Source organism: Sceloporus undulatus, chromosome 3 (assembly GCF_019175285.1).
Source record: "Sceloporus undulatus isolate JIND9_A2432 ecotype Alabama chromosome 3, SceUnd_v1.1, whole genome shotgun sequence".
Taxonomy (NCBI): domain Eukaryota; kingdom Metazoa; phylum Chordata; class Lepidosauria; order Squamata; family Phrynosomatidae; genus Sceloporus; species Sceloporus undulatus.
The window spans coordinates 68,044,529-68,056,818 of record NC_056524.1 but is presented as its reverse complement, the minus strand read 5'-3'; the positions used below and the strand labels follow the sequence as shown (position 1 = coordinate 68,056,818).

Here is a 12,290-nt window from a genome sequence, read left to right as displayed (position 1 = left end):
CTGCAGACCTAGTGCTCCCAAATTGATGAGAACTGATGTTCTTTGGGAAATCACCCCCAAAAAATTAAATTAGGGAGCTTAGGGAAGTTTCAGGAGCTAAAAAAAAACTTTAATTAAAGTTAATTGTAGGGGAAATACTGTGAGAGCTGAAAGCTCAGAGTCTAGACGATGTGCTGCTGTAAGCTTTTAGGAAGTAATCATATGGAGTTACCAATATAAATGTTTATTTCCTTAGGATATTGATCTTCGAGTGAAATGGCCAAATGATATTTACTACAGTGACGTTATGAAGCTTGGTGGTGTTTTAGTGCATTCCACACTAACAGGAAATACATTCCACATACTTATTGGTAAGAAGACTAATGATTCTATATCTTTGTTTGTTTAAACCTATTTTTGCTGTTGTTGACTCTATAAATGCATAGCAAATAAGTAATGTAGTCCAGATACACTTGCCTCCCAAAAGAACATTATGTAATCTGGACACCCCTTGTTCAGGACTACCTGTTTTGGTTGTCATGTTTTTAATTACATCCAAACAATGATACCTTTATCGGGCCAACCAAAATGCAGAATTACATGCTGCAAGCTTTTGGCCCAATAAAAGTATTGGAGCGAAACAGATGGGCAGGAAAAAGTGGCTTGAAGCTGCCTTTTCTGAAGCCACATTGAAACCCCACCAACCACACCTCCGGCTCCCAAGGCAGCTGGAGTATTCATGTCATGACCACATGATATGGCTTCAAGCCAGGAAGAAGCGGGGGAAAAGCTGCTTCTTTTTGAAACACCACACCTTCAAGTCAGCCTGAAAGCACTTCTTTTTACCTGTCTGTTTAGCCCCATTGTTTGGATGTTAAAGGATTTGTTATATGGCCAACACGGCTACCCCTAGATGTTTTATGTGTTTAATTAATTATACACAACTCAGTTTGAGTCTCAGTTTTGTGCATATTGGGACCTTCTGGTCTAGATTTTCTAATTATGCCAGGAAGCTATATATGTATGAGAAAGGGTTAATGGAGAAGTTAGTGGTGTTGTTAATCAGTTCTTCAGTTGTCAGTTCTGGTCTCAGACTTGGTACTCCCAAGGAAAGGAGGCACAACTCTGAAGGACATGGATGAGAAAAGGATAGATGCAGTGCTAAAAAAAAGGCATATGAAGCATCAGCTCTAGCTGTTAAGGCCATAATACTAACAGCAATGTTTTCAAGAGCAGGTATGCTATCGGTTCAAGAAGTCCTGGATATTGAAGAAGTATCTACTCACACTTTGCAAAAGGTATTACATAGATTGGATAGACTTCTGGAATATGTGGTAGATGTAAGCTGCGATACCACAATCTTTTCGGCTAGGGCAGGTTCTTCTGCATTTGTAGGAAGGCTTTCCTTATGTCTTAAGCACTGGGGGAAAGACCAGAAGGCTAGATCAAATTTGGTAAATACTCCATTTACAGTTAAACTGCTGTTTGGAAGAAAGACCTTAAGCAAGAGGGCAAAGATAAGAAGCAGGTACTTTCAACAATTCAGAAAAGAAAGTTTCATACAAAATATTTCAGAAATCATTCTTATTCCTTTTGAGGGGGAAGAAGCTTTCAAAGGCAGAGAAATTTCAGATTTTTCAAACATCAGTGGAATAGACCCAGTTTTCAATTTAAGCAACATAGGAGGGGAGATAGAGGTGGGAAAGCACAATTTTGACTCACTGGCAATATTGGTGGGGAGGAGGACATGTCATTTTGGTTGGTCACCTCATACAAAGGCCTATAAATGGTACCATCCTCTCACTTCATACAGACAGACAAATCTGGTTGTTCCTTCCATATCAAGAGCCAATTGTTGGTACCATCTTTTCCACTCTATGCAGAAGAAACAAGAGATGGATTCATCCCTCTATATTGAATACCTAACACTGTACTTTCCTCTCGCTCCTTACAGAGGAGACATAACCAGTTTGTACCTATACACTGAGGCCTGATTGTCAGTACCAACTTCTCCATAAAGAGAAGGCAGAGGAAATGTTCTGTTCCTCTATATTTAGGGCTGATCATTCCATACTGAGAGCTGATTATTGGTACCATTTTCTCACTCCATGCAGAGGAAACAGAAGAGGTTGTTGATCCCCCTATATCGAGGGCAGAGTATTGGTAGCAACTTTTCACTCCATATGGAAGAAGCATAACAGGCCAGTTCCTCTGTGCTGAGGACCAGTCATAGAATCATAGAACCGTAGAGTTGGAAGAGACCACAAAGACCATCCAGTCCAACCCCCTGCCATGCAGGAACTCTCAATCAAAGCATCCCAGACAGATGGCCATCCAGCCTCTGTTTAAAGACCATCTTTGGTGTGTTTAACATATTTTACTCTATTTATTGTTTAATTTTTTTAATTTTTTAAAACTTATTTGTGTTGATTTCACTTGTATGCTCTCCTGCTATCTTTTGCTATAGGACAGGACAGAAATATTTTAATAGAAAAATAAAATTTTAACATTGGGAGCTTGATATTTGAAGATGCACCTCTTCCTATATAAGAATGGAAATAATTGGAGATTTCCTCTTCTGTGTCCACCCAGTGAAAGTAGTGCACTGTATGAGAACATGGGAGAGGACTCCACTGTGGCATCTTGCTTGTGGGAGTCCCCTTCCTTTATAAACTTAATTGATGCTAACATTGGTTTTATTCTGATGCTACATAAAAACTTGGGATTTTTTAATGCCTTTGTTGCCTAATGATTTCATCTAAACTAAACTGAAGAAAAAAGCTCCTCCCCCCATAACTGTCATCCTTGGCCTGTGAGGGAGAGAATAGGCTGGCCCAGCTCCATCAGGGCTAGCGTGAAGAAGAAGAGCCCTCCCTCCAGTCCATCTGCCTTGGTCCAGGCCTTAGAGGGAGAGAAGAATGCTGGACCTGATCCCCTCCCCCCCACCACCATTCCCTTCTCCTTTTGTGTCATGTCTTTTTAGATTGTAAGCCTGAGGGCAGGGAACCGTCTATTATCCCCTCTGTTGTAAGCCACCCGGATTCCCAGTGTTTGGGCGGTATATAAATAAATCCTATTATTATTATTATTATTATTATTATTATTATTATTATATACATACATGGTTTTAAACTGTTTTAGTTTATTTATTTATTTACTGTTTTAGTTTATTCATTTATTTAAAATAGTTTAGAATGTTTACATTGTTTTTCTTGTTTTAAATTTTAAATTATGTAAATTGAATTTCATATAAGCTGTTCTATATTTATGATATAGGACGTGTTATAAATATTTAGCTAAAAATAAATAAGGGCAGATTATTAATATTGCCAGTAATTAATTCCATATTGAATGGGCATGTCAGTAATAAATTATTAGAATATTTATTTCCAAAATGTTGATGCAGAAATAGGGAGTCTAATTTGAGTATACTTGAAAAGTGTGGCTGTGCCATTCTACTGCACTGGGAACAGAAACCCACACTGCTAGGAAAGGAGAAAATAAATAAGTAGTATAAGATTTCTGTTTACATATCACAGAGTCATGTTAAGGAAGTCGAAGCAAGGAAGTCCTTAGAGCAGTAGTTAAATACAGGGCTTTTGGCCAATAATATTATTCATTGGTAGAAGGTTTGATGAGAAATAAGATTTTAAAGAGAGTCTGAAATGTGACAAAAGTGCATTAGAAAATCTGAAAGTGACAAGAGGGAGTTGGTATACAGATAAAGATATATCAAGTTATAAATGGCATATGTGTATGGATATAAACATGATATAGAAATATAGATCTGGTATATACATACATTGGTAAATGAAGAAGAAAAAAATCTGTAATCAGATGAGAAGAATACTGATGAACCATTAGAAGGATGTATAATAGCAATGAATGATGTAAATGAACAGAAGAAACATATTTAAAAATTAAAGTGGATAGACTCAGGAAGTTAAGGACAGGACGAAGAGGGGATTTGATTCTAAAAGTAAAGGCAAGAATACATAGTATATTGTAGAGATAGAAGAAAACAATTGACTTATTTTGTATGTTTGTTCATATTTATTCCCCTCTCCTTTTTTTTTTTTTTACAACAATCAATTTTTAAAAATAAATTTGAAAGTGGACTTGATGATTTTATTGTACAAAAATACACCTGTTGGATTTTTTCTTCTTCAAAGTTGTGTGTCTCCATGTGGACAGGCTTGGAACTGATTGAGATGACTTTTCATTAGAGGGGGGAAATGCTGTCATAAATGTGAGCCAGACTGTCTTTTCTTTGGCAAAGGTGAGGGATTTATGTTAATATGAGCTTGTGTTATCTTTCATCATCACTGAAAACAAATGTCTTCTGAAAAAACTGTAGAAGGATTTCCCCAGCTATCTGGCTGGATGTGTTTATATTACATGAGAAAAGAGAGTTTTGCAGAGAAATTCAACTTCTCCTACATCACCTTTCTGATTACATTTTCCTCCTCAGGCTGTGGATTTAACGTGAATAACAGCAACCCTACGATATGCATCAATGATCTCATTATGGAGCACAATAAGACAAAGAATACAAATTTAAAACCTTTAAGTGTCGACTGTCTAATTGCAAGAAGTGTGACTGTGCTGGAAAATCTGATCAACACTTTTCAAGAAAAAGGACCTAATGGCATTCTGCCCTTATATTACAAGTACTGGGTGCACAGGTAAGTAAGTCTATCCTTCTGATCTTCCTAATCATAATTGTTTTAGCTAGAAGCAGAACTAACCCAGTCAAGATGTTAAGTAAATCTCATAACATCTAGTGACAAGCTTGGCTTTTCTTTATCTCCAAATTAGATTTTTTTGTAGGGTACTTGTTTGTATGTGTGCAGATTTAACTGATTTGTGTTATTTTCCTTATATACTTTAAAATTTACTTTTCAATAACCTTTCTGATACATTTCATATGGCTATATTTCAATTTACTTACCTCCCTCAAAGTGCTGCAGACTATAAATGTTGCAAAGAACTAAAGGGGGAGCAGACTGATTCTCCTATGTATTATTAAGCACTTAACAGATTTGGGACCAAAGGCAAAGGGAAGAAATTTCTCTTTTGTGCATCCTACTCTACATTATCTCAGTAATTACTTCTCAGTTATAATTAATTTTCAATAGTATGAAAAAATACTATTTAGTTTTCAGTATTTAGTTCTATTTCCTCTGCTTCTGCCTCCAACCCTCCCTGTCTTAGTCTTGCTCTCTCATGCTCACATATACATCACACACACAGCCTAAAAATGGTAATATATATTCCAAAATTAAGTTTTAGAAGTTTGACAGAGTGAAAATCCAAAAGAAGCGTAGGGCAAATTCAGAGGTGAACCATAATGAATCTCTACTTAGATCCTATTCCAAAAGTTAAGCAGTCCCCTTTCTTTTAATTCACCAGTTCATCAGCCATCATTGCCTCCATGAATTAAGTTCAGAATAAAATAATATCATGCACAGTCCCATTGGGAGTGGTCAAAATGTTGGTTGGATGGCTGGGGACTGGATGATGGACTGGAGGAAGCAGTGGGAAGAGGGAAAGGAGGAGGACTGTAAAGGAGAGTAGAAGGGTTACTGCCTAAAGAATAGGCAAGTTTGGGTATGGGTAAGAGAGGGAAGGCAGAGAGAAAGTGCAAAGCCTGGGCAGCTTGGAAGAGTCAGAAGGGGGTTATAAAACAAAGGAGAAGAAGAGATGGGAGCATTCTGTATTCCCTGTGGTAGTCTCTTTTTAACATAACGGATTTCAGTATGCAAAGGGATCTTGCAGCATCTTGCAGACTTAGGCCCAATAGAGATTGGTGCTTTGCACCAGCCTGGGGCCAAAAGTAGGGTTTTGTGGGGTTGGGCGTCCGCATGTGCCCAGCCCTACAGTCAGTGTCCGGGCACCATGATTGCACATGCCTGTCCATACGGGGTGTGCAGCAATGACGTCTATATAGCACAAAGCCCAAACAGCACTGCATGGACATCATCATTGCACACAAGGGCACCAGTGGTGCACTGTGCACAACCTAAAATGTACCTGTCAGGAGTGGGTTCTTTTTAAGCCTGCCAGAGGCCGTGGCATTTGTCTGCTGCAGCCTCCATCCGGGGGCCTCTGGTCACCCCTTTCCCTCAATCTGTACAGCCACTAACTGCAAAATAAGTTGTAGCACGAGCTTTTGTAGACCTGGTCTACTTCCTCAGATACATGTGAGGAAGATGTAGTGCAGGGAGACACACAGAGACCAAGAGGAGCAAATCAAATACATGCATGACCAATTCGCATATTTGGAAGAAGGGCTTCCTGGCCAGATAATTTAACCTTTTTGGAGTGCAAACATAATTTTTCTCTTCTTTCTCCACTCATCTTTCTGTCTCTTCTCCCATTTCTCCTGCACACACATATCCACATCCCTCTCCCCTCCTCCCCAGCTTATGGAGAAAAATTGCCCTGTCTCATGCAAATAGACTTAGAAAAAGTAGATGTTCCCTCGCACAGCTCTACATAATTTCCATATAGGGGATTTAGGAGCAGGGCACTGCACAGAAGGAAGGCGGGATTAGTCCATCCTCCCCCTCCATCCATGATTGCTTTTGAAATACATCACGCAACATGTACAACACAAATGCACCTGAGGAAGTATACTTAAGTCTATGAAAGTTTATGCTGCCAACTTCTTTCTTTCAGTTAGTCTCAAATGTTCTACAAGATCTCTCTACAACATGTACAACAGTTACACTTAAAAAACAATCCCCCTAGAAAAAGAACTTCTGTATACTGTGGGAAAAAAGTCAGACTGAACAAGTGGACACTCATGACTCTGGACAATAAATTTAGGGTTCTGAGAAATATATCTTAGCACCCTGGGAAGCAGTAATGCGCTAATTTAAATAAGTAAAGCTGTGTAACGTGCATATAGAAAGCAAGTGCAGCAAATTCTTATTACTCTTGTTCCTAAGAGTGGTACACTATTAGATTACACATAAAAGAGTTTACTGTTTGGAATCCATATTCATTTTTGAACAGTTAAATCTGTTCTGTCCTTTATTTGATTTCCACGAATCTAGATAATCAGAAAAATTGGAGTTTACTTGGATTGGAGGGATTTGTTTATAAGTAGTCTCTTGTGGTTCTGTTAGCCTTGATGCACGCCAGGTTTATTATGTGAGCAATTTTTGTTTTCTGTTTGCAGTGGTAAACAAGTCCAACTAGGAAGTGATGACGGGCCAATGGCGTGGATTGTTGGAGTGGATGATTCTGGATTCCTGCAAGTTCATGAGGAAGGAAAAGACATAGTAACTGTGCACCCAGATGGCAATTCTTTTGACATGCTGAAAAATCTTATAATTCCAAAGCGGCAGTAGTTGGTGAAACCACAAAGATCTTTTTGTGTACAGCATTTAGAGCTATAATACATTGGTGGGGGACAGTGTATCAAACTCAAGATAGAAGCAGTGTACACCAAGCAAAACACTGAGCTTTGCATTATTTAATTGTCCAGAGTCCACTATTTAACAGCTCAGGATTTGGGGCTTTTCATAAAGTTGAATTTCATTTTTTTCTCAGAATCAGTTCCATCACCACTCCTCTCCCACCCCCCACCCCTAATCAGTGCTTAAAATAGACTTTAGCTTTTTAGAAAGAGCTTTGAAGCAGGTCTGTTTCACTGTAGTTTATTACAGTTTTCTTTTGCTTGGATATTTCACAAAGTGCACTGCCTACAAGTAGAGTTAACACACGCACAGAATCAGAAACATTTGTGTTTACCTCTTTGACAGTTCCTCTCTCTTACTATATGCCAGAGCAGACTACTGTTTTGTATAGATATGAGAGCACTTTCCTGTACATTATATGTCCTTGCCATGTACAAAGGGAGACATCATTTTCACCAGATTCCTTACTTCTCCCCAACCACTACAGATTGCAGCCACTCACTTCACCCTTTGTTAAGATGAGCAAGTAGATCAATGCTAAATTTGTATGTACACTGTCTGACTCTGGCTCTGTGTATATTCAAGCTTGTGTGCAATGATGATGTCCAGGCAGTTTCTCAGCCAAGCAATACTATATGGGGCAGGCAGCAGGTTGGAATGATCACTGTACCTGAGTCCCAAATATGTTAATGATTCTCTCTGCCAATGAGAATCATGAATGGTAAGCAAAAACCAGCATAGTTATATTGCTTTGGTTTGTGAGTCTTGGGAGTCTCTTGTTGTTTTCAAGTTTTTCTTTTTCAAACTGATCGATTGGAGGAGTGGGGGCATTCATGAAGATGTGCCATTGTCATTCATTTTTAACTTTCTCCCTCCCACCCCTACCCCCAAAAGTCAGGTTTTCACTGTTTTTTCACTTCTTTCAATTCATGTGTTCAAGACCTTAAACCTCTGTATGCCTTGTTTTGCCCTTTTTTGGGCATGTGTTACGGTTGCAAGAGAGAGAGAGAGAACCTAAAAGAGTAGTTTTATGGTGTTGGCCAAAGATTCCTCCCCGCCCCCACTATCCATGGTGAGCACCAGATAACGTTAAGTAAACTCAAAGTTCTTTCATATTCTGTAATTTCATAATCTCATCTAGTTTGAATAGTCAAGTCTCTTGAACACCACTAATAATTTAATAATGAAATGCCAAATAAAAATGGAACTCAGAATATACGTGGCCACTTGCAGCGTTTTCCACCATAGCACTTGTCTATTCTTCTAGGCTTTGCAACTTAGCCTAAGCGAACTCTTGCAACCCTCTTCACCCAGGCTGTAGTCTGAAATTAATTTCTCCTTTTCAGGGAGCTGTAGGTAACCTGACCTCTTAATGAGAGCTGCCATGGGTTCGAACAGATTCCCTCATGTTCAGTTAAAAAAGTGCATGCCTGACTTATAGCCGGAAGCTAGGTTTTGTAGGCTAAAAGTTCACTTCATAAAGAATTGGAAAATATGTTCATTGGCTCAGATATAAATCCAAGAAGTCTTAAAGAAAGCAAAGAAGTTGTCTTGTAATGGTGGATTAGCATAATCCTCCATATTGGTGATTTGGTAGTTTGACTATAAATTAATGGAGATTAAGTTATCCAGTCATTAACGGTGAGGATTTTAATTTCTGTTGTGTGATGTTTCCCACACAGTGGCATCCTTAAATGTTTCTTGGTTAATCAGCAAACAATAAAAAAAAAATTAAGTTTACTTTTTTAAAAAGCTGAGTTAAATTATTAGTAGCTATTTGCAAATGTTTGGAAGACTGGAAGTTCAGACCTCCTTTTCATTTGTAAATGTTATTATTTATTTTTTAACTCAGGTGATTCTTAAACCTGAACTAGTATAATGAAACATATGGTCCCTCCAGCAATATATTTTAATTTTTAAAAATCACGTTGTGACTGTTCTATCCTTTTATCTTGCCTCACCACTTTTAAGTGTGTATTTTGTGCTATTACTTGTTAGCTAAAGAATTAATAGGGCTAAGCTTCTTTTTGGAGCAGACAGTCCATTGCTCAGTCTGACCTTCTGGCCCAAGTAGCCAAACAGTCTGTTCCTCGGTGTCTCTCTCATGCCTCCAAACATGTCCTGACTGAAAGATATAAGCCTTTATTATTATACGTCTAGGACAATTCCAGAAAAGCATGACTGTCCTTTCTGACTTTCCTCCCCTCTCTGGGTGCCATATTTTATTACTGAAGCATAGAACATAGGGAAGTGCCTTGTCATGTATTCAAATATTAAAATATAAAGGAGGACAAGTCTTGCTAAGAACTTTTGGCTTGTCCAAAGGGAAAACTTTGCTTCACTGATAGTTAAGAATTCTAAAAGATTATAAGTCTCTCATCACAGGGCACTACAAAATCTATAATCAAAGGATAAACAAACGTATTCTTTTTATAGATCAGCAACCAAAAAAACAGGAAGCAGAAGATAAGAATATATCTATTTCCAAACTGGAATGTGTTTTAGTTTGTCATAAATGCTAGCCAAATTTTGTGCTATTCAGGAGGGTAAAATTCCAATTCTGGGCAGGCTATAAAGTGCTCCAAAGGATATTTTCAAATTGAGTGACAGAATAGGAGCTCAAATTAACTTCAGTGGGACAAAAGATCCCACTGAAAATGATATATGTGCTGTGGAGCTATCTTATTAATTTTGACTAATGGATCTGTTAACTAATTAAAATTTTGCAAATTTACACATGTTCTAACTATAACATATTTGTGGTTTCTCTGGGGTGATGCCCATGTTACAACAGGCACCATTACGAGGTATTCCTGCCACTAGTGATGGAAAATGCTCCTTCTAAGATGGCATTTGTAACATATATGTAACATATAAAAGCATTACTTTTTTTAAAAAAACTGTTTAATCAGGATGCCTTTTTAGTTTATCAGGATGATTTCAACTACAGATTGAGTCTCCCCTATCTGGTATTCGGAAATATTCCAAAATTGTCCACATGAGTGGCTGAGATAGTGACATCTTTGCTGATTGTTCAGTATACACAAACTTTGTATCATGGACAAAAATATTCAAAATATTGTATATAAAGTGTACACAGAACATAAATGACTTCCATGTTTAGACCTGGATCTCATTTCCAAGATATCTTATTTATTATAAGTAAATATTCCAAAATCCAAAAAACCTCTGACATCCAAAACACTTCTGGTCCCAAGCATTTTGGATACGGGAGTGTCAGCCTGTATTAATATAAGCAATTAGTCAAGTTAACTCTGCAGCACAGTTTAACTGTAACAACACAGACTTTGGGGCCTGAGTAGAAGGTGTTGAGGCAATTAAAAGGGCAAATTAGTTGGTATTAGGCATTTTGAGGAAGGAAACAGGAATGCCTGTTATATAAGTCTATGGCATATCCATATGTAGACTACTGTTTATACTGTAGTTCTGTTCATCTTTTCATAGATTTTCAGAAGATACAAATAAGGGCTAATAAAATTTTGGGAGTTGAGATATTTTCCATACAAAGAAGAGTTAAGCATGTTGCAAGACATGAACTTAGGGAAAAGATGACCAAGGTATGTCACCATGGAATAGAAGGTACAGAGATATAGAGCAAGCTTTGGCTTTCATAGCTAACAGTCCATCTGTTCAATTGGGCATTTGCTAGTTGACTGATGTTTTTCTGATATTACTAGAATTTTTGTACTGTTGCTTTTTATATATATGCACTATAGTTATTGGTTATATATTTTATTCTAGCATGGAGTTCTGAAATCTGCAATTAATATTGAAAATTGAGCTAGAAATGTATGTAAACAAATAAAACATTTGATTTTCATACCTGGAGAATAAAAAATGCAATAGTTTGAAAAACTATCCAATCGCTCCCAATGGTTTGGCTTATTTTATTTCACATTATACGCTGAGATTCTTTGCACTGGAAACATTTGTTCATTTAATTTCCTTTTCATAAATGAAAAGTAATGAAGCGTGGACATGTTGAAGCACAAGCTGATTAGTTGGGACCATCACATTTGCCTTTGCATTTTGATGCCCTAATCCTGTCCATACAAGGCAGTGTATTACATTGAATGAAAGTGGGAGTATTTATATATCAGATTTAACTTTTTTATTTGCTTTAGGTGCACCAAAGGGTAATTCTTGTTTTATACAGAAGAGCTGAATGAGATATGACAAATTCTGAATGGTGGCTGTTGCTGTCCTAAATGCCTGTGGGTCCTTCTTGGGGACACTCAGCTAAAAGTATATGTGGAGAGTGCAGCAAATAATCCCATTATTTTCTGCAGCATACCATTCTATATGAAAAGCATTTTATAACAGTTCTTGTGATTGTTATGATACAACAAAATATGTCTGGACAGAGCCAGAAGGAGCCAGCCAGGCATTCTGCAATTCAGAAGTAGCCCTCTGAAAATGTGTAATGCTATTAAAATGTCTATGTTAGTAAAACACCTTTTCCACTGTGAAGCTGATGTCGCCTTTCAGACTGTTCATTTGATGAAGTGGTTTCAAAAACATTTCATTGTGGTGCCTGTTTCCCCCCTGCAATATGGGTTTTACTTCTGGCCTATAATGTAAAACTCCTCTTTACATATTTTTTTAAAAATATATGCACATTATTTATTGACAGCAACATTTCTTAAGCCACTGTGCTGTGCGGATGTGTAGATTTGAAAATAATAGAGAACAGAATTATAGCCAGGAGTTGATGACCTTTCCAGAGTTGTACAACTTCCACTAGATACCCATAATTAAGGGAGGAAAAAACTTGTATTAGTCACCTATAAGCTCCCATAACTTTTTGAAACAAATGTCATAGGAAGTTTATGAACCTCATAAATTTAAAAATGAAATGAAATG

The 12,290-nt window shown here is 37.5% G+C and overlaps 1 protein-coding gene across 1 annotated transcript in view; it reads left to right on the top strand.

Moving 5' to 3' along the window:
- Positions 1 to 11,285, top strand: part of HLCS (holocarboxylase synthetase) — a 163,765-nt gene extending 152,480 nt beyond the window's left edge. The window contains 3 exon segments of the mRNA XM_042456436.1: positions 236 to 350; positions 4,451 to 4,664; positions 7,166 to 11,285. Of these exon segments, the coding sequence (XP_042312370.1) occupies positions 236 to 350; positions 4,451 to 4,664; positions 7,166 to 7,337 (501 nt within the window). The 3' untranslated portion in view covers positions 7,338 to 11,285.
- The last annotated feature ends 1,005 nt before the right edge of the window (positions 11,286 to 12,290 follow it).